Source organism: Drosophila serrata, unplaced genomic scaffold, assembly GCF_035046125.1.
Source record: "Drosophila serrata isolate PLE 108 unplaced genomic scaffold, ASM3504612v1 contig_240, whole genome shotgun sequence".
Taxonomy (NCBI): domain Eukaryota; kingdom Metazoa; phylum Arthropoda; class Insecta; order Diptera; family Drosophilidae; genus Drosophila; species Drosophila serrata.
Genome location: NW_028257138.1, coordinates 10,270,452 through 10,295,496, shown reverse-complemented (window position 1 = coordinate 10,295,496; position 25,045 = coordinate 10,270,452). Strand labels below are relative to the sequence as shown.

General features: G+C 37.2%; 5 protein-coding genes and 4 non-coding genes across 9 annotated transcripts in view; 4 read left to right on the top strand and 5 right to left on the bottom strand.

Moving 5' to 3' along the window:
* The window catches only part of Glt (Glutactin), a 32,234-nt gene extending 19,086 nt beyond the window's left edge, over positions 1–13,148 (top strand). The window contains exon 2 of the mRNA XM_086831345.1: positions 10,953–13,148. Within this exon, the coding sequence (XP_086687471.1) occupies positions 10,953–13,066 (2,114 nt within the window). The 3' untranslated portion in view covers positions 13,067–13,148. The remainder of the gene's footprint in view (positions 1–10,952) is intronic.
* Positions 13,149–13,292: 144 nt separating this feature from the next.
* On the bottom strand, positions 13,293–16,724 carry LOC110178072 (glutactin). Its single transcript, XM_020945077.2, has 4 exons — positions 16,500–16,724; positions 14,484–15,155; positions 14,065–14,430; positions 13,293–13,974 (listed from the first exon to the last, which is right to left on the bottom strand). The coding sequence occupies exons 1-4, from the start codon at positions 16,722–16,724 to the stop codon at positions 13,369–13,371; spliced, it is 1,869 nt and encodes a 622-aa protein (XP_020800736.2). The 3' UTR covers positions 13,293–13,368.
* Positions 16,090–16,161, top strand: TRNAD-GUC (transfer RNA aspartic acid (anticodon GUC)). The gene has a single exon. It is a non-coding gene; the product is annotated as a tRNA-Asp (tRNA).
* A 1,884-nt stretch (positions 16,725–18,608) lies between the features above and the next one.
* Positions 18,609–22,313, bottom strand: LOC110183893 (glutactin). The gene is made up of 5 exons (XM_020952238.2): positions 21,728–22,313; positions 20,390–20,545; positions 19,574–20,270; positions 19,305–19,501; positions 18,609–19,244 (listed from the first exon to the last, which is right to left on the bottom strand). The coding sequence occupies exons 1-5, from the start codon at positions 22,301–22,303 to the stop codon at positions 18,609–18,611; spliced, it is 2,262 nt and encodes a 753-aa protein (XP_020807897.2). The 5' UTR covers positions 22,304–22,313.
* On the top strand, positions 21,005–21,076 carry TRNAD-GUC (transfer RNA aspartic acid (anticodon GUC)). The gene has a single exon. It is a non-coding gene; the product is annotated as a tRNA-Asp (tRNA).
* On the bottom strand, positions 21,345–21,416 carry TRNAD-GUC (transfer RNA aspartic acid (anticodon GUC)). Its single transcript has one exon. It is a non-coding gene; the product is annotated as a tRNA-Asp (tRNA).
* Positions 21,521–21,592, bottom strand: TRNAD-GUC (transfer RNA aspartic acid (anticodon GUC)). The gene has a single exon. It is a non-coding gene; the product is annotated as a tRNA-Asp (tRNA).
* A 299-nt stretch (positions 22,314–22,612) lies between the features above and the next one.
* On the bottom strand, positions 22,613–23,856 carry PrBP (Prenyl-binding protein). The gene has a single exon (XM_020952235.2). The coding sequence runs from the start codon at positions 23,687–23,689 to the stop codon at positions 23,234–23,236; it is 456 nt and encodes a 151-aa protein (XP_020807894.2). The 5' UTR covers positions 23,690–23,856; the 3' UTR covers positions 22,613–23,233.
* On the top strand, positions 23,582–24,734 carry Trs23 (trafficking protein particle complex subunit 4-like protein Trs23). Its single transcript, XM_020952234.2, has 3 exons — positions 23,582–23,728; positions 23,806–24,160; positions 24,218–24,734. The coding sequence occupies exons 2-3, from the start codon at positions 23,986–23,988 to the stop codon at positions 24,700–24,702; spliced, it is 660 nt and encodes a 219-aa protein (XP_020807893.2). The 5' UTR covers positions 23,582–23,728; positions 23,806–23,985; the 3' UTR covers positions 24,703–24,734.
* The last annotated feature ends 311 nt before the right edge of the window (positions 24,735–25,045 follow it).

The window sequence follows — 25,045 nt, the reverse complement described above, 5'->3', positions numbered from 1 at the left end:
AGCATAGGAAAGCTTTCCGAATTGAATTTAATGCATTTTTGGCTAAGTTATGAGAGTTTTACCCTTTGGTTTGTCGGAAAAATTGTCCTAATTTCTGCTTAATATTTAAATTTAAATACCCATTTGCGGATGTGATAATTTCAGTCACAGGCTTGCGGTGCAGAGAAGGAGTATGCAGATTTATTAACCCAGTAAAAAATAATATAGAAAAGCTTTCCGAATTAAAATTAATGCATTTTTAGCTTAGTTATGAGATTTTTAGGCATTGATATGTCTTAAAAATTGTCAAATAAAATTGTGGTATTTATTTGAATTTGAGGGTATTATAGTTTCAGTCGGAAGCTTACAACAACATGAAGGAGTCATTTCCGACCCTATATATCATATATATTCTTGATCAAAATTAAGAAGCGAAAAGATCTGGTTATGTCTGATTGAAAAAAAAAAATTTTAAAATTTTTTCAATTTTTCGCAAAAACGATAAGGGGTTACATCATTAAAATTGTCAAAAATGGCGAAAATTTTATATTTTAAATTGAGTAAGCAGATTGATTATCCTTATAAAAACTAGCATAGGAAAGCTTTCCGAATTGAATTTAATGCATTTTTGGCTAAGTTATGAGAGTTTTACCCTTTGGTTTGTCGGAAAAATTGTCCTAATTTCTGGCTAATATTTAAATTTAAATAACCATTTGCGGATGTGATAATTTCAGTCACAGGCTTGCGGTGCAGAGAAGGAGTATGCAGATTTATCGACCCAGTAAAAAATAATATAGAAAAGCTTTCCGAATTAAAATTAATGCGTTTTTGGCTTAGTTATGAGATTTTTAGGCATTGATATGTCTTAAAAATTGTCAAATAAAATTGTGGTATTTATTTGAATTTGAGGGTATTATAGTTTCAGTCGGAAGCTTAAAACAACATGAAGGAGTCATTTCCGACCCAATAAATCATATATATTCTTGATCAAAATTAAGAGGCGAATCGATCTGGTTATGTCTGGTTGAAAAAAAATGTTTTGAAATTTTTTCAATTTTTCGCAAAAACGATAAGGGGTTACATCATTAAAATTGTCAAAAATGGCGAAAATTTTATATTTTAAATTGAGTATGCAGATTGATTATCCTAATAAAAACTAGCATAGGAAAGCTTTCCGAATTGAATTTAATGCATTTTTGGCTAAGTTATGAGATTTTTACCATTTGGTTTGTCGAAAAAATTGTCCTAATTTCTGCTTAATATTTAAATTTAAATAACCATTTGCGGATGTGATAATTTCAGTCACAGGCTTGCGGTGCAGAGAAGGAGTATGCAGATTTATTAACCCAGTAAAAAATAATATAGAAAAGCTTTCCGAATTAAAATTAATGCATTTTTAGCTTAGTTATGAGATTTTTAGGCATTGATATGTCTTAAAAATTGTCAAATAAAATTGTGGTATTTATTTGAATTTGAGGGTATTATAGTTTCAGTCGGAAGCTTACAACAACATGAAGGAGTCATTTCCGACCCTATATATCATATATATTCTTGATCAAAATTAAGAAACGAAAAGATCTGGTTATGTCTGGTTGAAAAAAAAAAATTTTAAAATTTTTTCAATATTTCGCAAAAACGATAAGGGGTTACATCATTAAAATTGTCAAAAATGGCGAAAATTTTATATTTTAAATTGAGTAAGCAGATTGATTATCCTTATAAAAACTAGCATAGGAAAGCTTTCCGAATTGAATTTAATGCATTTTTGGCTAAGTTATGAGAGTTTTACCCTTTGGTTTGTCGGAAAAATTGTCCTAATTTCTGGCTAATATTTAAATTTAAATAACCATTTGCGGATGTGATAATTTCAGTCACAAGCTTGCAGTGCAGAGAAGGAGTATGCAGATTCGTCAACCCAGTAAAAAATAATATAGAAAAGCTTTCCGAATTAAAATTAATGCATTTTTAGCTTAGTTATGAGATTTTTGCGCTTTAATATGTCTTAAAAATTGTCAAATAATTTCTGGTCAATATTTAAATTTAAATAACCATTTGCGGACGTGATAATTTCAGTCACAAGCTTGCAGTGCAGAGAAGGAGTATGCAGATTTATCAACCCAGTAAAAAATAATATAGAAAAGCTTTCGGAATTAAAATTAATGCATTTTTAGCTTAGTTATGAGATTTTTAGGCTTTGATATGTCTTAAAAATTGTCATATAAAATGGTGGTATTTATTTGAATTTGAGGGTATTATAGTTTCAGTCGGAAGCTTAAAACAACATGAAGGAGTCATTTCCGACCCAATAAATCATATATATTCTTGATCAAAATTAAGAGGCGAATCGATCTGGTTATGTCTGGTTGAAAAAAAAAAATTTTAAAATTTTTTCAATTTTTCGCAAAAACGATAAGGGGTTACATCATTAAAATTGTCAAAAATGGCGAAAATTTTATATTTTAAATTGAGTATGCAGATTGATTATCCTAATAAAAACTAGCATAGGAAAGCTTTCCGAATTAAATTTAATGCATTTTTGGCTAAGTTATGAGATTTTTACCTTTTGGTTTGTCGAAAAAATTGTCCTAATTTCTGCTTAATATTTAAATTTAAATAACCATTTGCGGATGTGATAATTTCAGTCACAGGCTTGCGGTGCAGAGAAGGAGTATGCAGATTTATTAACCCAGTAAAAAATAATATAGAAAAGCTTTCCGAATTAAAATTAATGCATTTTTAGCTTAGTTATGAGATTTTTGCGCTTTAATATGTCTTAAAAATTGTCAAATAATTTCTGGTTAATATTTAAATTTAAATAACCATTTGCGGACGTGATAATTTCAGTCACAAGCTTGCAGTGCAGAGAAGGAGTATGCAGATTTATTAACCCAGTAAAAAATAATATAGAAAAGCTTTCCGAATTAAAATTAATGCATTTTTAGCTTAGTTATGAGATTTTTAGGCATTGATATGTCTTAAAAATAGTCAAATAAAATTGTGGTATTTATTTGAATTTGAGGGTATTATAGTTTCAGTCGGAAGCTTACAACAACATGAAGGAGTCATTTCCGACCCTATATATCATATATATTCTTGATCAAAATTAAGAGGCGAATCAATCTGGCTATGTTTGGTGGGAAACAAAAATTTTGAAATTTTTTCAATTTTTCGCAAAAACGATAAGGGGTTACATCATTAAAATTGTCAAAAATGGCGAAAATTTTATATTTTAAATTGAGTAAGCAGATTGATTATCCTAATAAAAACTAGCATAGGAAAGCTTTCCGAATTAAATTTAATGCATTTTTGGCTAAGTTATGAGATTTTTACCTTTTGGTTTGTCGAAAAAATTGTCCTAATTTCTGCTTAATATTTAAATTTAAATAACCATTTGCGGATGTGATAATTTCAGTCACAAGCTTGCAGTGCAGAGAAGGAGTATGCAGATTTATCAACGCAGTAAAAAATAATATAGAAAATCTTTCCGTATTAAAATTAATGCATTTTTAGCTTAGTTATGAGATTTTTCCGCTTTGTTATGTCTTAAAAATTGTCATATAAAATGGTGGTATTTATTTGAATTTGAGGGTATTATAGTTTCAGTCGGAAGCTTACAACAACATGAAGGAGTCATTTCTGACCCTATAAATCATATATATTCTTGATCAGAATTAAGAGGCGAATCGATCTGGTTATGTCTGGTTGAAAAAAAATTGTTTGCAATTTTTTCAATTTTTCGCAAAAACGATAAGGGGTTACATCATTAAAATTGTCAAAAATGGCGAAAATTTTATATTTTAAATTGAGTAAGCAGATTGATTATCCTTATAAAAACTAGCATAGGAAAGCTTTCCGAATTAAATTTAATACATTTTTGGCTAAGTTATGAGATTTTTACCTTTTGGTTTGTCGAAAAAATTGTCCTAATTTCTGCTTAATATTTAAATTTAAATAACCATTTGCGGATGTGATAATTTCAGTCACAGGCTTGCGGTGCAGAGAAGGAGTATGCAGATTTATCAACCCAGTAAAAAATAATATAGAAAAGCTTTCCGAATTAAAATTAATGCATTTTTGGCTTAGTTATGAGATTTTTAGGCTTTGATATGTCTTAAAAATTGTCATATAAAATGGTGGTATTTATTTGAATTTGAGGGTATTATAGTTTCAGTCGGAAGCTTACAACAACATGAAGGAGTCATTTCCGACCCTATATATCATATATATTCTTGATCAAAATTAAGAAGCGAATCGATCTGGTTATGTCTGGTTGAAAAAAAAAAATTTTAAAATTTTTTCAATTTTTCGCAAAAACGATAAGGGGTTACATCATTAAAATTGTCAAAAATGGCGAAAATTTTATATTTTAAATTGAGTATGCAGATTGATTATCCTAATAAAAACTAGCATAGGAAAGCTTTCCGAATTGAATTTAATGCATTTTTGGCTAAGTTATGAGAGTTTTACCCTTTGGTTTGTCGGAAAAATTGTCCTAATTTCTGGCTAATATTTAAATTTAAATAACCATTTGCGGATGTGATAATTTCAGTCACAGGCTTGCGGTGCAGAGAAGGAGTATGCAGATTTATTAACCCAGTAAAAAATAATATAGAAAAGCTTTCCGAATTAAAATTAATGCGTTTTTGGCTTAGTTATGAGATTTTTAGGCTTTGATATGTCTTAAAAATTGTGGTATTTATTTGAATTTGAGGGTATTATAGTTTCAGTCGGAAGCTTAAAACAACATGAAGGAGTCATTTCCGACCCTATATATCATATATATTCTTGATCAAAATTAAGAGGCGAATCGATCTGGTTATGTCTGGTTGAAAAAAAATTGTTTGCAATTTTTTCAATTTTTCGCAAAAACGATAAGAGGTTACATCATTAAAATTGTCAAAAATGGCGAAAATTTTATATTTTAAATTGAGTATGCAGATTGATTATCCTAATAAAAACTAGCATAGGAAAGCTTTCCGAATTGAATTTAATGCATTTTTGGCTAAGTTATGAGATTTTTACCTTTTGGTTTGTCGAAAAAATTGTCCTAATTTCTGCTTAATATTTAAATTTAAATAACCATTTGCGGATGTGATAATTTCAGTCACAAGCTTGCAGTGCAGAGAAGGAGTATGCAGATTTATCAACCCAGTAAAAAATAATATAGAAAAGCTTTCCGAATTAAAATTAATGCATTTTTAGTTTAGTTATGAGATTTTTAGGCTTTGATATGTCTTAAAAATTGTCAAACAATTTCTGGTTAATATTTAAATTTAAATAACCATTTGCGGATGTGATAATTTCAATCACAAGCTTGCAGTGCAGAGAAGGAGTATGCAGATTTATCAATCTAGTACAACATAATATAGAAAAGCTTTCGGAATTAAAATTAATGCGTTTTTGGCTTAGTTATGAGATTTTTAGGCTTTGATATGTCTTAAAAATTGTCATATAAAATTGTGGTATTTATTTGAATTTAAGGGTATTATAGTTTCAGTCGGAAGCTTAAAACAATATGAAGGAGTCATTTACGACCCTATCCATCATATATATTCTTGATCAGAATTAAGAGGCGAATCGATCTGGTTATGTCTGGTTGAAAAATAATTTTTTGAAATTTTTTCAATTTTTCGCAAAAACGATAAGGGGTTACATCATTAAAATTGTCAAAAATGGCGACAAATTTATATTTTAAATTGAGTATGCAGATTGATTATCCTAATAAAAACTAGCATAGGAAAGCTTTCCGAATTAAATTTAATGCATTTTTGGCTAAGTTATGAGAGTTTTACCCTTTGGTTTGTCGGAAAAATTGTCCTAATTTCTGGCTAATATTTAAATTTATATAACCATTTGCGGATGTGATAATTTCAGTCACAGGCTTGCGGTGCAGAGAAGGAGTATGCAGATTTATTAACCCAGTAAAAAATAATATAGAAAAGCTTTCCGAATTAAAATTAATGCGTTTTTAGCTTAGTTATGAGATTTTTAGGCTTTGATATGTCTTAAAAATTGTGGTATTTATTTGAATTTAAGGGTATTATAGTTTCAGTCGGAAGCTTAAAACAATATGAAGGAGTCATTTACGACCCTATCCATCATATATATTCTTGATCAGAATTAAGAGGCGAATCGATCTGGTTATGTCTGGTTGAAAAATAATTTTTTGAAATTTTTTCAATTTTTCGCAAAAACGATAAGGGGTTACATCATTAAAATTGTCAAAAATGGCGACAAATTTATATTTTAAATTGAGTATGCAGATTGATTATCCTAATAAAAACTAGCATAGGAAAGCTTTCCGAATTAAATTTAATGCATTTTTGGCTTAGTTATGAGATTTTTACCTTTTGGTTTGTCGAAAAAATTGTCCTAATTTCTGCTTAATATTTAAATTTAAATAACCATTTGCGGATGTGATAATTTCAGTCACAGGCTTGCGGTACAGAGAAGGAGTATGCAGATTTATCAACCCAGTAAAAAATAATATAGAAAAGCTTTCCGAATTAAAATTAATGCATTTTTAGTTTAGTTATGAGATTTTTAGGCTTTGATATGTCTTAAAAATTGTCATATAAAATTGTGGTATTTATTTGAATTTAAGGGTATTATAGTTTCAGTCGGAAGCTTAAAACAATATGAAGGAGTCATTTACGACCCTATCAATCATATATATTCTTGATCAGAATTAAGAGGCGAATTGATCTGGTTATGTCTGGTTGAAAAAAAATTGTTTGCAATTTTTTCAATTTTTCGCAAAAACGATAAGGGGTTACATCATTAAAATTGTCAAAAATGGCGAAAATTTTATATTTTAAATTGAGTATGCAGATTGATTATCCTAATAAAAACTAGCATAGGAAAGCTTTCCGAATTAAATTTAATGCATTTTTGGCTAAGTTATGAGATTTTTACCCTTTGGTTTGTCGGAAAAATTGTCCTAATTTCTGCTTAATATTTAAATTTAAATAACCATTTGCGGATGTGATAATTTCAGTCACAGGCTTGCGGTGCAGAGAAGGAGTATGCAGATTTATCAACCCAGTAAAAAATAATATAGAAAAGCTTTCCGAATTAAAATTAATGCATTTTTGGCTTAGTTATGAGATTTTTAGGCTTTGATATGTCTTAAAAATTGTCATATAAAATGGTGGTATTTATTTGAATTTGAGGGTATTATAGTTTCAGTCGGAAGCTTAAAACAATATGAAGGAGTCATTTACGACCCTATCCATCATATATATTCTTGATCAGAATTAAGAGGCGAATCGATCTGGTTATGTCTGGTTGAAAAATAATTTTTTGAAATTTTTTCAATTTTTCGCAAAAACGATAAGGGGTTACATCATTAAAATTGTCAAAAATGGCGACAAATTTATATTTTAAATTGAGTATGCAGATTGATTATCCTAATAAAAACTAGCATAGGAAAGCTTTCCGAATTAAATTTAATGCATTTTTGGCTAAGTTATGAGAGTTTTACCCTTTGGTTTGTCGGAAAAATTGTCCTAATTTCTGGCTAATATTTAAATTTATATAACCATTTACGGATGTGATAATTTCAGTCACAGGCTTGCGGTGCAGAGAAGGAGTATGCAGATTTATTAACCCAGTAAAAAATAATATAGAAAAGCTTTCCGAATTAAAATTAATGCGTTTTTAGCTTAGTTATGAGATTTTTAGGCTTTGATATGTCTTAAAAATTGTGGTATTTATTTGAATTTAAGGGTATTATAGTTTCAGTCGGAAGCTTAAAACAATATGAAGGAGTCATTTACGACCCTATCCATCATATATATTCTTGATCAGAATTAAGAGGCGAATCGATCTGGTTATGTCTGGTTGAAAAATAATTTTTTGAAATTTTTTCAATTTTTCGCAAAAACGATAAGGGGTTACATCATTAAAATTGTCAAAAATGGCGACAAATTTATATTTTAAATTGAGTATGCAGATTGATTATCCTAATAAAAACTAGCATAGGAAAGCTTTCCGAATTAAATTTAATGCATTTTTGGCTAAGTTATGAGATTTTTACCTTTTGGTTTGTCGAAAAAATTGTCCTAATTTCTGCTTAATATTTAAATTTAAATAACCATTTGCGGATGTGATAATTTCAGTCACAAGCTTGCAGTGCAGAGAAGGAGTATGCAGATTTATCAATCCAGTAAAAAATAATATAGAAAAGCTTTCCGAATTAAAATTAATGCATTTTTAGTTTAGTTATGAGATTTTTAGGCTTTGATATGTCTTAAAAATTGTCATATAAAATTGTGGTATTTATTTGAATTTAAGGGTATTATAGTTTCAGTCGGAAGCTTAAAACAATATGAAGGAGTCATTTACGACCCTATCAATCATATATATTCTTGATCAGAATTAAGAGGCGAATTGATCTGGTTATGTCTGGTTGAAAAAAAATTGTTTGCAATTTTTTCAATTTTTCGCAAAAACGATAAGGGGTTACATCATTAAAATTGTCAAAAATGGCGACAAATTTATATTTTAAATTGAGTATGCAGATTGATTATCCTAATAAAAACTAGCATAGGAAAGCTTTCCGAATTAAATTTAATGCATTTTTGGCTAAGTTATGAGAGTTTTACCCTTTGGTTTGTCGGAAAAATTGTCCTAATTTCTGGCTAATATTTAAATTTATATAACCATTTACGGATGTGATAATTTCAGTCACAGGCTTGCGGTACAGAGAAGGAGTATGCAGATTTATCAACCCAGTAAAAAATAATATAGAAAAGCTTTCCGAATTAAAATTAATGCATTTTTAGTTTAGTTATGAGATTTTTAGGCTTTGATATGTCTTAAAAATTGTCATATAAAATTGTGGTATTTATTTGAATTTAAGGGTATTATAGTTTCAGTCGGAAGCTTAAAACAATATGAAGGAGTCATTTACGACCCTATCAATCATATATATTCTTGATCAGAATTAAGAGGCGAATTGATCTGGTTATGTCTGGTTGAAAAAAAATTGTTTGCAATTTTTTCAATTTTTCGCAAAAACGATAAGGGGTTACATCATTAAAATTGTCAAAAATGGCGAAAATTTTATATTTTAAATTGAGTATGCAGATTGATTATCCTAATAAAAACTAGCATAGGAAAGCTTTCCGAATTAAATTTAATGCATTTTTGGCTAAGTTATGAGATTTTTACCCTTTGGTTTGTCGGAAAAATTGTCCTAATTTCTGCTTAATATTTAAATTTAAATAACCATTTGCGGATGTGATAATTTCAGTCACAAGCTTGCAGTGCAGAGAAGGAGTATGCAGATTTATCAATCCAGTAAAAAATAATATAGAAAAGCTTTCCGAATTAAAATTAATGCATTTTTAGTTTAGTTATGAGATTTTTAGGCTTTGATATGTCTTAAAAATTGTCAAACAATTTCTGGTTAATATTTAAATTTAAATAACCATTTGCGGATGTGATAATTTCAATCACAAGCTTGCAGTGCAGAGAAGGAGTATGCAGATTTATCAACCCAGTAAAAAATAATATAGAAAAGCTTTCGGAATTAAAATTAATGCATTTTTAGCTTAGCTATGAGATTTTTAGGCTTTGATATGTCTTAAGCTTTCGGAATTAAAATTAATGCGTTTTTGGCTTAGTTATGAGATTTTTAGGCTTTGATATGTCTTAAAAATTGTCATATAAAATTGTGGTATTTATTTGAATTTAAGGGTATTATAGTTTCAGTCGGAAGCTTAAAACAATATGAAGGAGTCATTTACGACCCTATCCATCATATATATTCTTGATCAGAATTAAGAGGCGAATCGATCAGGTTATGTCTGGTTGAAAAATAATTTTTTGAAATTTTTTCAATTTTTCGCAAAAACGATAAGGGGTTACATCATTAAAATTATCAAAAATGGCGAAAATTTTATATTTTAAATTGAGTATGCAGATTGATTATCCTAATAAAAACTAGCATAGGAAAGCTTTCCGAATTAAATTTAATGCATTTTTGGCTAAGTTATGAGATTTTTACCTTTTGGTTTGTCGAAAAAATTGTCCTAATTTCTGCTTAATATTTAAATTTAAATAACCATTTGCGGATGTGATAATTTCAGTCACAGGCTTGCAGTGCAGAGAAGGAGTATGCAGATTTATCAACCCAGTAAAAAATAATATAGAAAAGCTTTCGGAATTAAAATTAATGCATTTTTAGCTTAGTTATGAGATTTTTAGGCTTTGATATGTCTTAAAAATTGTCATATAAAATTGCGGTATTTATTTGAATTTGAGGGTATTATAGTTTCAGTAGGAAGCTTAAAACAACATGAAGGAGTCATTTCCGACCCTATAAATCATATATATTCTTGATCAGCATTAACAGCTATCCGAATTGAATTTAATACATTTTTTAGTTAGTTGTGAGATTTTTACTCTTTTGGTTTGTTAAATAACAAGTATATGATTTAAACTTAAATAACTATTTGATTTGTGCTTACAACGTAATGGAAGTTACTATTACTCGTTAAATCAGAACCTATTTTTTGCTAGGTTCCATAATATTTTGAACTGAAAGAGATTTGTTGAGACAAAACCTGTGGCTGCCTGCGATAAGAAGCTTCAGCGGATCTCGGGGGTCAGTGTGATAAGGAGCTATGTGATTACTCCGACTGATACAGAAAAAATCGTCATGTTGATGTGATTGTTGGGCTGTTTTTAATTAGTGTCAAGGTTCTTCGGTTTTTATGCTACTTATGTACGTCGGCAGGCAGGAAATGTTTGCATTTTAATTAAACCTATTTAATCTTGTGTATTTTCCCAAAATAAAATTGACAAGTCGAATGTCAATGCCCGGCGATAAGAACAATTATGTAGACAGTTTTTATAGAAACATAACTCTAATATACTTTAAAAACAGTCGTTTAAAATGGTCTTCAGTTGTTGTTTATATGTGTATATCGTATCTAACAGATATCTTTAATAACCTTTTCTTGCAGGCTTCTATAACCAGATCTCCAGCCTGCAGTCCCGGAATGTGAGCGACTACATCGATGTGGTGCTGCGTCACACGGCACCTCCCAGCGAGCACCACATCTGGAAGCAATGGGCTCAACGTGAGATCTTCTCCTGGGACATGCAGTACTCGGCCAGTGTCCGCAATGTGACGCAGGGTCTGCTGGAGCTGAGTAACCTAATCCTGTACCGCGCTCCCGTCATCTTCTCCATCCGCCAGTCCTACCGCTCGACACCAGTTTACCTGTACACTTTTGACTACCGCGGCGAACACCACCGCTTTGGACATCTGAATAATCCCCTGCCCTTCGGTGTGGATGCCTCACTGAGCGATGACAGCGTCTACTTGTTCCCCTACCCAGTGGAGGCCAGTCGCCTGAATCCCGTCGACAGGTCCCTGTCCCGTGCCCTGGTCACCATGTGGGTGAACTTTGCGGTTACTGGAGTGCCCAACCCGAACTCTGGAGTGTGGCCACGAGCCACGTCCGAGTATGGACCCTTCCTGCGCTTCACCAACAACCGCCAGAATATGCTTGAGCTGGATCCACACTTCGGAGAGGGCATCAACTTGCCCAATATTTACGGAGAGTACTTCAATGCCACCACCAGCAGCAGTGGATCGGTTGCACCACCGACTAGGCCCTACACCTATCCACCATATCCAACCTATCCCACTACTACCACCACCACCACGACCACGACCACAACTACCAGGCGTCCGTACGCGTATAATCCCTATGCCAACTGGCAGAACAGGCAACCGCAACAGACTTGGCGTCCAGCAAATCCAGACTACGTGAGAGCTCAGGAGGAGCGGCAGGCGCAGTTCATCCGGGATCAGCAGTTGCGGGCACAGCGGGAAAGGGAGCAACGTTGGCGAGAGCAGCAGCAGCGGGATAACCAGAATCGTCGTCCAGCTCAGGATCCTCGAGAGCAACAACGTCAAGAACACGAGCAACAACAACGAGAGAAGGAGCTGCAAGAACAACAGCGTCGCGAACAAATACTGCGAGCGCAACAACAACGAGAGCAATATGAACGTGAGCAGCGAGAGCGTGAGCAGCGAGAGCGAGAACAGCGAGAACGGGAGCAGCGAGAGCGAGAACAGCGAGAACGGGAGCAGCAAGAGCGAGAACAGCAAGAGCGTGAGCAGCAAGAGCGAGAGCAACAAGAGCGAGATCAATCAGTACGCGATGAAAACCCAAATAACGAACTTGAACCCTATCCCAGCTATGATGACTATCTCCGAAATCACCAAGACCAGTCTTCTGAATCAACACCCGATCGTGGTTACGACGAGGAGCTGCAGAGACGTGAGCAGCAGGCACGGGAACAGGAGGAGAGACTCGAGGAAGAGCGCTTGCAACAGGAACGAGAGCAGCAGGAGCGGGAACAGCAGCCGGATGAAAATCCCGACGATGATCGACAATCCTATCCCAGCTACGAAGATTACCTTAAAGCGCAGCAAGGAGAAAATCCTCCAGATACGGAACCAGAGCGTAACTATAACGAGGAGCAGGACCGCGAGCAACAACTCCGTGAGCAGCATGAACGAGAGCAGCAGGAGCGTGAGCAGCAGGAGCGTGAGCAGCAGGAGCGTGAGCAGCAGGAGCGTGAGCAGCAGGAGCGTGAGCAACAGGAGCGAGAGCAGCAGGAGCGTGAACCCCAACCTGACAGTGATGATCCGCGTAACTATCCCAGCTACGATGATTATTTAAGAGCTCACCAAGCCAGGCAACCAGCCGAATCCGATTTCGATGCGGAATTACAGGATCGGGATGAGGAGCGAAGGGATCAGGTAGATCAGGAGCAAGAAGAGCCACTTGAGGAGAATCCGGAAGACTCTGAAGACCAGGAACCTTCCGATCCGGCCAACGATCCCAGCTCCTATCCAAGCTACGAGGATTACGTGCGTGCCCAGCAAAAGATGCGCGAGGAGGAGGAGGAACGTGACAGAGCCCTCGAGGCACGAGAGAGGGCCGAAGAGGAGCAGGAAGAGGCCCGTCAGGAACATCCAGGATATTCACAATTCAGGAGCCTGGCCAACGGACCACAGCACATTAAGCTCATGCACAGACACCAGCGACGCAGGCATTAAATAATACCAATCCCGTCTTTTAATTTCTTTTAAAACACTCTTTTTATATTAAAATAAACACAATATGAGCTATCTGTACTAATTTTGTACCTGTCGAAGCTTTCTTCTTGAGATATATAGCACATATGTATATGATTTTGAAATTTAAATTGCATACACTTCACATGGTTATTTTTTAATAATTTAATGAGCACTTTATTTCACTAAACAAACGTGGGCGATAAATACCAATATTATTTTGTGAGTTTAACCTGTGGGATAATAAGTTCTAAAATTCTAAACCTAGTTCTAAGTGGAGCTACTTAAAAAAATCGTATCTTGTTCCGGCTGGGCCGCTTCACCAGACTCTTGCGACCTTGGAGCTTCTTTATCCTGCTGGCGGATGAGGTCGCCAATGCTTTTCGACGCTTGGCCAGCGCCTGCTTCCGGCTGCGGCTGCGCAGGTAATAAATCTCACGGACCAGGCTATGGCCTTCATCCTCGTCCCGCAAGGTGGCCGAGAACTCGGTAAAGTAATTGCCTCCAATGGTCAGAGTCTCGTCGATCTTCATATAAGGACCATAGAGCGTGGTCATGGGTGGCCAGTAGCCAGAGCGATAGGAACCAAGGGGATTTCCAGTAATGACAAAGTTCGTCCAGAGATCGACCATGCGGCGAGCCATGGTCACATCCGGTGGACTAAGGCGCTTCACATGGTCAGGGTAGGGAAAAAGATAGAGAGCCTCATCGGTTAATGAGACTCCTGCCCGGAAAGGACTCTGCATATTGGTCTCCTCATCCATCTCCTTATACCGATTAAACTCGCCGGCATATTCGAAGGAGTAGAGGAAGGTGTTGTGCGGATTATGCTTGTTGTTCATATTCAGAGCCAACAGAACGGGCAGCTTGTGGTTCAAAGTGCCAGCCACCTAACACATAAGATTTTAAAATTAATTTTAAAATCAAAATCATAGTTTTACCTTCGTTCTGAATAAAGGAATATAAAAGGCATTACTTACATCAATAAGTCTAGGGATCAGGGTATGAAAGGTGCCATTTTCCAGCAGATGACGATTGAAGAAATCATGGGTGACAAAACTGGTAAGGAGCATGGTCTTATCCGTGCCCACCACTTGGCGTATCACATGGTCGATATAGTTGTAGGTATTATACTCATCATCCGGTATCTTTCCCTCAAAATCGTTGTCCACAATCTCGTTGAGCACTCGAGTTCCAGCGTTTTTTGGGCACCCTCCCATAGCCGGATAAGAGAAGTTGGACTCCAGCATAAGGTCATAAGGATGCTTTGGCAACACACCACTAGGTCCACCAATTGTAAACTGAATGCCACCAGTGTGTCCAATTCCCAGGTCTGATTTCTCGAGCTACCAAAATAAATTGTTAGACTTTTTACCGATTTATATATACAAGAACTTACAGCATGCTCCATAAAGGCGGTAAGCAACTCCATAGCCGTGAGATCCATGAGACAAGAGTTGAGATCACGAACCGTCACCATTTGGCAATCGGCCTTCTTGGCAATCTCGTGGGCATGTTTCCGGGGATCCTCCTCCAGAAAGATGGGCATAATAGCGGATCCCGAGTGATAAATCACCTGGCTAAATAGACCGCGCTGTACCATCGGCGAGAGTGTGAGCAGGTGGGCAATGGCTGCTCCGCCTACCTGGCCAGCCACCGTAACCCGTTCGGGATCGCCGCCAAAGTTTGAGATAAAATGCTTAACAAACTGCAGTGCCAGGAAAATGTCCAGGAAGCCAGCATTGCCGGGAATCTCATCCGTTTTCGTTGACAGGAAACCAAAAGGACCGAGGCGGTACTGCGGCGTGACTAGCACAATGTCCTTCTCGAGCAGATAATCCGGTGGCGCCTCCGAGTTGCTGCCCTCGTAGAGGTACTCGCCGTGAATGTACACCAGGACAGGAAGGCGGGCAGTCACATTTGGCGTGGTAATGGTCATGGTCAAGCAATCCTCCACGTCTAGCACATCGTCCAGTTTTCGGAGGGATTCCATTGACACCACCGAAGGACATCCGATCTTCTCTGCTGTGGCATCCATCACATCCTCCCATGGCTCGATGGGACGTGGGGGCTGTATAAAGTTAATTAATAATGAGAATCAATATTTCTGATGAGGGCCATCCCATTAGGTTTATCAGTTCAAATTAATTAACAGTTTATTTTTTATGGCATTCTTGTAAATGATATGCAAATACGATGACAACTGACTCTCTGAAAACCATTCGCATTTCTCTCAAAATCACGTCTCTCAGACTGAATAAATTTAAAATATAGAAATGTTTAAGTTTATTCAAATGTTTGCTGGTTTTCAGATTAGGAATGTCAGCAACTATATGGTTTTGCCGGTTGAATGTTTTAATATTTATACTCTTTATCGTTATTGCTATTTTAGTCGGAAACTTAAAACAATATGAAGGAGTCATTTCTGACCCTATAAATAATATATATTCTTGATCAGAACTAAGAGGCAAATCGATCTGGTTATGTCCGGCTGAAAAAAAAATTTTGAAATTTTTTCAATTTTTCGCAAAAACGATAAGGGGTTACATCATTAAAATTGTCAAAAATGGCGAAAATTTCATATTTTAAATTGAGTATGCAGATTGATTATCCTAATAAAAACTAGCATAGGGAAGCTTTCCGAATTGAATTTAGTACATTTTTGGCTTAGCTATGAGTTTTTTAAGCTTTAAGTTATCGTAAAATTTGTCATATAAAAGTGTTGAAAATATTGATTCAAAGAATGCGAATATTTTAGTTAGTTAAGGGAAACTCTGTTATTTATAAATGTATATTCCAAATGTTTATAAATAAATATACGTTTTATTCCTATTTAAAACTTCAAGCGAATTTCATAGTTTTCAACATTTTTTTCTGCTTATAATTCAATTCTAATGTCTCATACTACAATCTAATAATAATCTCCGTTTTCCCATAAACTGATTGTGGACAACCTGCAGATGCGCACCTGCCCAAGAACTTAATAATTGCCGCCTACTACCAAATCCTCGATAGTATAGTGGTTAGTATCCCCGCCTGTCACGCGGGAGACCGGGGTTCAATTCCCCGTCGGGGAGATGTGAGGAACATTTATATTTTTGTTTGCCTTTTTTTCTGTTCAGAATTAAGTCTCTGTTTTGGCTTATTTATTGCCTTTGGGGAAATTTACATAATTTTGAAAGTTTTTGTGGTATGAGAAACCAGACTCCAAATAAAGTTGGACATTTCTATTTGAAATTCTTGGCGAATCTGTTATGCTAACACATTTTTGCATTTTTGCATAACGACGACCTCTATTTTTTTGCACCAAAAAACATAAAGAACTTATTATAATTCACTTGCTTCAACTCCATTGTTTGGCTTTAAATTCCATACTGAAATAGTTCACTAAAGCTCAGAATACTATTCTGGGTACCTTGAAGCGATTTAGTCCCGTGGGAGGCTCTGCATATCGGACATCCACAAATTGCAGCACTTCACGCTTTGTCCAGGCCGTTTCAAGGATCTTTCCCTGGATGCTGCCCAGCTTGGGCAGTTCCACGATGGTGTCCTTTTCCTCATCGTACTGCCTGTTCCGGAACCGAGACTCCACCCCGTTGTGGAGGAGTATAAGTAATATCGTAAACACGAGCTGCTGCATCTTCTGTCGGGTTCGGGATAATCGCGGATCGAACCAGCACTCTCTGTAGCGCACGGAAAGCAACTGATCTGTGGCCAGACGGAGCTAATAGATATTAGTCCGCCGTGTTGACCCGAAGTTTCACCCCATGACTGACCGAAATAGCCAAAACGGAGAGTTTGCAAAACGAAAACTGGCTAAAACAAAACGCGAAATCTACTGCAAATGATGCGGTTAGAGCCAAACACATATGCTAATAATTACACAGGGAGAAAAGGGTAGAAAAAATGTAAATATTTTAGTTTTAACAAGCTTACAACAAAATGTTATCTAGATATAATAATTATTAAAGATTGTGTAATAAGAAAATATAATTTATTGAATTGATTTCAGCATTTGACTCGTTATAAAATATATAAAATTAAACGTTTAGAAGGCATATCATAATTTTAATAATATATATGTATATTGCTACTTTTAACAATGAATAAAAAAGGTTATTCCATTTTTCAAGCTGTTTCATTGAGTTTAAACTATTTTAAGAGATATATATAATATTATTTCTGATCAAATATTTTTTGCTCAGTGCTAGAACAGATTTCGATGCTCCGATTTCGGTTGCTTGACTGCTCCGCTGATCATTGGTAAGTAAAAGGGAAAACTACAAGAGCAGAAGATTGGACACCCGAATCTTAGCCCGGTTTGTCTGCCAGTCCGTCATTAGTCGCTCAGATTAATGCGAATATTTACCAGCAAACATTAGCCATTAACTAAGTTTGTCTTTCTCACGTTGAGGATGACGATGGCGACGATGAAAGTGCGGGTAGCATCGAAGCTGGAAATATTAATCTCGAAAAAGCTGCGGGCATTGATTTAAATTTAAAATTTTACCTAATTGATTCCGCATATTCTCCTCGCTACTGGTATTCCTACTCCCGAGGTGTATGATCCATCATCGCGAGTGGCGGGAGAGAAAGCATAGGCAACACTTCTGTGCCAAAAGAGATCAACGACTTTTACACATAATCGCACAAGATAATTCCATTATTTTTTGGCTATCTATACATTTAGACAAAATTGGGAAACCCCGCCAGGAAAGGAAACTAGAAGAAAGCAGACTTTTCCTTTTGTAGAATTCATATTAACGAGCTCAAAAGAATTGCTTTTATTATTCTTGCAAATTATTTAATTTAAATTCCAGGGAATGTTGTGGGAAAGTTTAATTAAAATTAAAATAATTTTAAGGTAATAAAATGAACAAAGAAGAAATTTTTAGCATATGATAGCATAAGAAAAATTTTTATTCGTTTCGCTTTAATATTTCCTAAAAAGAAAGGGCATCGCTGTTTTCTATCTAGAAAGATATATCTTACTCAGAAGGGATTATTCAATCAATCTTGGTTACAGCTGAAATACAGCTAATGTTGATGCCAAAGTGGCAAATTAATTAAACCAAAGACCTAATGATGTGTCATGCTTTATTTAACTTCTATTATGTTCACTAATTAATTTGTATGGAAATTTGATACCCCTATTCATGGAGATTCTAAACCATGAACCGCGAAATATGATTTATGAGGCCGTGAAAGAAAGCGGTTTCTGATAAAACAAAAAAAGCTTAACATATAATTTGTAATCTAATAATTTATAGATAATCACAAGAAACATAAATGATGAAATGAATTCAGTTTTGTATAATTTACAATTAATTTTATAGAAGGTCAATGGTCGCATTTGGAGGATGTTAAGGTAAAGTATTACTAAAATATAATAATTACATTTAAGAGGACATAAAGAAACCCCTCCAAATAACACGACCCTTTACTAAATTATACATTTATTTAAGAAGTATTTGGAGAATAAATAAATTAGAGAGGGGACAGGATCATAATTTGCTTTACATTTCTATTGCTTTTGGACACGAGTTGACTTCCTGGCAATAAAGACCAGGTTCTGTCCACGGCCCTCATTGGCAGCTCGTTCGCCCTCTTCCTCGCTCTCATCCTGGTCTTCTTCCTCCTCCAAGGCGGCCACCTGATCCTTGTCTAGCTTGGCCTCCGCCTCCAGGGCGGATTCCAGCTCATAAAAGTCCTCGTTGACCAGGCTGTAACCATGCTTTTCTTCCTCCACGGCAATGCGATATTCATCTAGGTAATTGTCACTAAAGGTGACGGTACGACCGATACGCATATAAGGACCCGTCTCATCATTCATCGTTGGCCATTCTGGTACACCGGGAGCCCGGGGAACCCCCGTCGTGGCAAAGGATGTCCACAGGGAAACCATACGTCGGGCCATCTTAATGTCTCGGTTGGAGTTGAGGGCCAGGAACCGTGGCCAGGGGAATAGATACAGGTTGTCGTCCGTCAGCGAAGTTCCCATGTCGAAGGGCATAAAACTGGCCTCCTCTGGACTGGTGGCATAGCGATTCTGCTCTCCCTCATAGTCAAAGGTGTACAGGTAAGTGCTGTTGGGCAACTTCTTGGCATTGGCCTGGAGCACCAGCAGCACGGGATTCTTCAGGGAAATGGTGCTGCAGAGCTGGAAATAATATTTAATTTAAATATGAATAAATACATATTATTTACTATAGTTACTCACATCAATTAATCCCGAAGTTAAACGCTTGAAGGTGCCATTCTTGACATCGGCTTCCGAGAAAATCTCCTCGTCGGAAAACTCTCTCCAGGAGCCAGTGGGATCAGCACCATTGGCATGCTCGATAATGGTATCAATATATTGTCTTCCCGTCATTTTGTCATCCAAAATTGTCTCATTAAATGTATCAGCAAAGATGTCTGCAAATAAGAAATTAAAGATTAATTTATATATAAAATAATAAGCCATAAAACGACTAAATATAAACTTACCCCTCAACATAAAGGTTCCTCCATTCTTCACACTGCCACCCATTGTGGGATAAGCTTGGAACTTCTCGGCGGCCAGCAGGCGTCCAGGATGTTCGGGAAGGATGCCGGAAGGACCACCAATGACCAACTGCACTCCACCGTAAGCTCCGCCGGACAGGGAGGGCTGATTTTCACCATGCACGCTGAAGGCGGCCAGGAGCATTGTGGTATTCAGGCGTTCCAAACACTTATTGAGCTGATCCACCTTTCCAGGCTGCTTGCAGCCGGCGATTTTGCCAATGGCCTTGGTGGCACCCAGCGGCTTGTCCGTGATAAAGGCCGGCGACAGAGCCGTGCCCGACTGATAGATCACCCGGTGGAAGAGTCCAGCCGGAACTGCAGGACTCAGGGTGAGCACATTGACCAACGCTGCTCCACCCACTTGACCGAAAAGTGTGACCCGTTTGGGATCACCACCAAAGGAGGCAATGTGCTTCTGCAGCCACTTGAGGGCCAGGATAATATCCGTGACAGCGGCATTGCCGGGCATATCGTTGGTCAGCGTGGAGAGGAAGCCGAAGGGTCCCAGGCGATAACGGACAGAGACCAGAACCACATCGTGCTCCAGCAAATAGCCAGGAGCGGCCTCCACTGAGTCACCGTCGTAGAAGAAGTCACCATGGATGTATACCATCACCGGCATGGATTTTCCCTCCATCTGAAACGGAATCAGCGAATTTTTAAGTCATATATTTATAATTGCAATTGCAAATTTATCTTTAATTAATATTATATGCAAAGAAATAAATAAATTGCAACAAAAAGCATTTAACATACCGCCTTTGTGTTTATGGTTAGCCGCAGGCAGTCCTCCACATCATAGCCTTCCTCCTCCAGTTTGGAGAACATGAGCAGATCCTGGATAGATGGACATCCGGCGTGAGGACGATGGGCGGGTAAAGAGCCCCTCCAAGCTGGTGCGGGTTCAGCTGGCTGTGGGAAAATAGTGTTTAATTCTTTAACCAGTTAAAATTTATTAAAGTTAGAAACAAGAAAGAAATCGAACTCCGTAAAGCCTAATTTCGTATACCCTTGCAGTTTACAATTTAATCAGGATTTTGGAATTTTTAATAGTTCATAACTAAGCAAAAAATGCATTAAATTTAATTTTTCAAAAATGTATAATTTTTCCTACATCCCTAGAAAGATTCGCCCTTTGATGCTGATCAAGAATTTATGTGATTTATAGGGTCGGACTCCTTCACTGAAGCCATGGAGGGAATATTAATATTTTAATTTTATTCTACCATGCATTCTTTCCTTGTGACTAAAATTAAAGAGTATACATGGAACTATAAATACATGGTTCATACTATTTGCTGAAATATACAATTTCTCTAATTCGAGCCGAATGAACGCAGCTAGCTTGCATTTGACGCCTGTCGGACAACATCCTCGATAGTATAGTGGTTAGTATCCCCGCCTGTCACGCGGGAGACCGGGGTTCAATTCCCCGTCGGGGAGATGTGTAAGCATTCTTTTTTTATTTTACATATTGCATTTTTTAGCTTTTCTTTTCTTAATGAGTTCAAGGATATTTGTATTCATGCTAGCCATAACGTTGTGGGTTCTAAAGTTCAAATTAGAACGTATAATATTAAAATACAACCTGCATTTTGTCCTATATTTATACTAAAACTATATATATACTTATTAAAACAAAATAGAATAAATTTACATATTGACTTGATTTTCAGGAAAATAAATTTCTAAAAAAGATTTATCCTATAATCTCCCCGACGGGGAATTGAACCCCGGTCTCCCGCGTGACAGGCGGGGATACTAACCACTATACTATCGAGGATTTGGATAAACTGATTTCTCGACCAAATAATTTACAAGGGTATAAGAAAAAATAAAAATAAAAAATAATGAAATAAAAAAAAAACAAAAAAGGTTTTTAACATTCTCCCCGACGGGGAATTGAACCCCGGTCTCCCGCGTGACAGGCGGGGATACTAACCACTATACTATCGAGGATGTTGGCGGTTGGGTGTCAAATGCGGGGTAACAGAGTCATGCATTTGATTTTTGATATTTACTCAGAATAAAAGTATCTCCGTTAGACTTAAATAATAAATAAACCAAATAATAATACTGGTAAGACAAACTTACCTTAAATCGATCAGCTTTGCCGTAGGGAATATCGAGGAACTGCATTATCTTTTGACCAGTCCAATCCGTGCTCAAGGTGCGACCGCGAAGCTTGCCCAATTCGGGAACGGAAACGGTGAATATCGTGGGCTGCTGGACATTCTGCATTTGCTGCTTGTTGGGCTTCTGCTTCTGCTTTTGGCCCTGCTGGGGCCTGGGTCGCTTGTTCTTGTGGTGACCCATGTTACCCTGGACATCGCCTGGTGCTGGCCGCTGTTTCTTCTGCTTGTTCTGGTTCTTCTGCGCCTGGCTGCTGGCCGCAAAGAGGGCCAGAAGGACGATGGCCAGGAGCACAAGAGCTCCACTAATCCTTGCCATTCTCTTAATACACTGAACTTCAGGTGCGAAGCTGTTAAACGATGGAATCGAACTGTGGTCTAGTCCAAATGTCTGGCCACCAAGAAGACTTTCTCGACACCCTCCAGTGGCTCTTGACCGGGCACGAGTTCTATTTCGGATTATGGTAAATGGGGTCAAGACAGCACTCTGTCCGAATCTTCCTCTTAACTTGAGCGCCACTTTTCGCGATCCCGACATATATGAATATTCAATGACAGCCATCTAAATGCGAACTTATGCGAAATTTAGCCGCAGGTGAGATTATGTTATGCTGCTCTTGGCATGAAAGTAAAAGAGAGCTAGGCGGCACAACCAGTTCTAGAGTTGACCTCTGTCTGGTTTTCTCCCAATTAGTGGGATTCGTAGGATCCCTTTTTTTTTTGGTGATAAATTGCTGTAAGTCAAGGCCTTTTCAAAATAATTTAAATTAAGGTAAGCGATACATTACAATTGCTTTAGATAACTATCTCATAATAACTAAAATAATAAGATTAAAACTCGTTTATATTACATTTCTTTCAAACATCTTCTTATATATTTGCATAAAGCCATATCTAATACAACTTTGACAGATTTCAGTAGACTTTTAAATGGTACTCGCAGTCGTAGCTAAAGATTTTTCTTAACTGGTGATACATTTTGCAATCTGCTTAAATGTTTATTTGTATTTTTTATTGTTGTCATTAAGTCAGACTGCCAGAGATCTAGAGATACACATTTTCTCTGAACGGATTGCAAAGATTGCATTATTCTGCGCTATTTTTAGTCAAACTTTTTGACAGATTTAAGCATTTAGTCAGGAGATAGATATAAATATTTGTACGTTAGCATGATGTTTTCGAGGGCTTTCACTCCTTGGTAGTTGCGTGTGTTACATTCGTTAAATCTTTATTAATAAATTAATGTAGTATGTAGTAGGCATCATGTAAAATTAGATTAAAATGCATTATAGACTACAACTAGTTCATAAACGCACAAACAATTGCATTGAAATGCAGAAGTATTCTAAAGCGATCTTAATGTTTTGTTATGGAGAGAACATCTGCTGAAGATCGATAGCTCCGTTCCGCAAGCCGTATGTGGGCGCAGATGGGAACAGCTGGCCAGGTGATTCACCGTCAACATCGCTTAAATGTAGTACAGGCGCACAACCGATTTGGTGATGAGTGTCTCGTTGTCGTAGAAACTGGTTTGGATCGTCACATTGCCGTTCAAGACCTTGGCGGGCATCATCTGGGACTCGGGCGCCGCCTCAATGGTCGACTGCCAGGTGTTGGTTGTGTTGGCTCCCACGAAGCCCATTTCAAAGAACCACTCCTCCATGATGCGTCCCTTGAACAGTACCTTCTGGTCGAGCCGGAAATTCTCCATCGGCTCGATGGTGCTGAAGTTGATCTCCCGCGACACAGCTCTCATGTCCAGTATCTTCACCGGCACTCGCGCCTCGTGCTCCAGATCCGGTGCCGAGAAGTCCTTGTTCTCCTGCCATATCACCTTGCCGCTGTCGGCGTCCCGCAGTATCATGTAGTTGATCTGGAATCCCTTCTGAATCCTGTCACCGGCGCTCTGATCGTCGGAGCCCATCGCTGCAGCTGAATGTTGGTGAATCTGGAGCACAACCAGGTGAGAACCGCCTACGCGTTTACGTATACTAAGCGGAGCAGAAAATCAATTATGTTTATTTTTAATCCTAATGCCAGCCATCAGCTGTGCAGAAAATAGTGTGCCCGCCGAATCATCACTTGGCGTTGCCACACTTTCGAACTCGATTCAATAATCGATAGCTGGGAAACTATCGATACCAGCGATTTTCCGCTCTGCCAGCACTAATTCACCAAAAGAAAACATTCCCAATAACTAGAAATTAGCCACAATAAGCCATGATTATATATGGCGTTTATATAGTCAGCAAATCGGGTGGCCTTATATTCAACCTGGACAACAATGTGCCACGCATCGAGCACGAGAAGACATTCACATACCCGCTGGACCTGGTGCTGGACTACGATTCCAAGAAGGTTTCGGTGTCGTTCAACCGCAAGGATGGCATAAATGGTGGGTGTGTCTTGGTTTCAATGTTATCTATTGACTAATAAACATCACGACTTGCAGTTGGCCACGTCCTGGTGGCGGTCAACGGCATAGCCGTCACGGGCGTAACCCTGGACGATGGACGCGATGTGAAGACGACGCTGGAGGCGCCGGAGAACTATCCCATCAACCTGAAGTTCAGCCGGCCAAAGATGACCACCAACGAGAAGATCTTCCTGGCCAGCATGTTCTATCCCCTGTTCGCCATTGCCAGCCAGCTGAGTCCGGAGCCAAAGAGCTCTGGCATTGAGCTGCTGGAGGCGGATACGTTCACGCTGCACTGCTTCCAAACGCTCACTGGCATCAAGTTTATTGTGATCTCGGAGACGGGACTGAATGGTATAGACCTGCTGCTGCGCAAGGTTTACGAGCTGTACTCCGACTATGTCCTCAAGAACCCATTTTACTCCCTGGAGATGCCCATCCGGTGCGAGTTGTTCGACAACAAGCTCCAGGAGCTGCTCGCTCAGGTGGAGAAGACGGGAATTAGCAATATTGATAAATAAATAAAGGTTTAAGTAGTCTTTGTACAATGTTATTGAGGTGTTTTCTTTGCAGCTGTGGGGTTTCTTTATATTTATTTGATGGTATTATAAATATAAGCTTATTACGATGTGTAGGAATCATTTCCGACCCTATAAGTCATATATATTCTTGATCAGCATTAACAGGCGAATCAATATGGCTATGTTTGAGTATGCAGGTTATATAAGCTTTCCGAATTGAATTAAACTAATTATTGGCTTAGTTATTGTTAGTTTAAACTTAGATTTTCTTACAAAAATAGTACCGATTTAAAGAATAAAGGCCAAAATGCAAATGATTGCAAAAACTCGCCTATATTCGGAT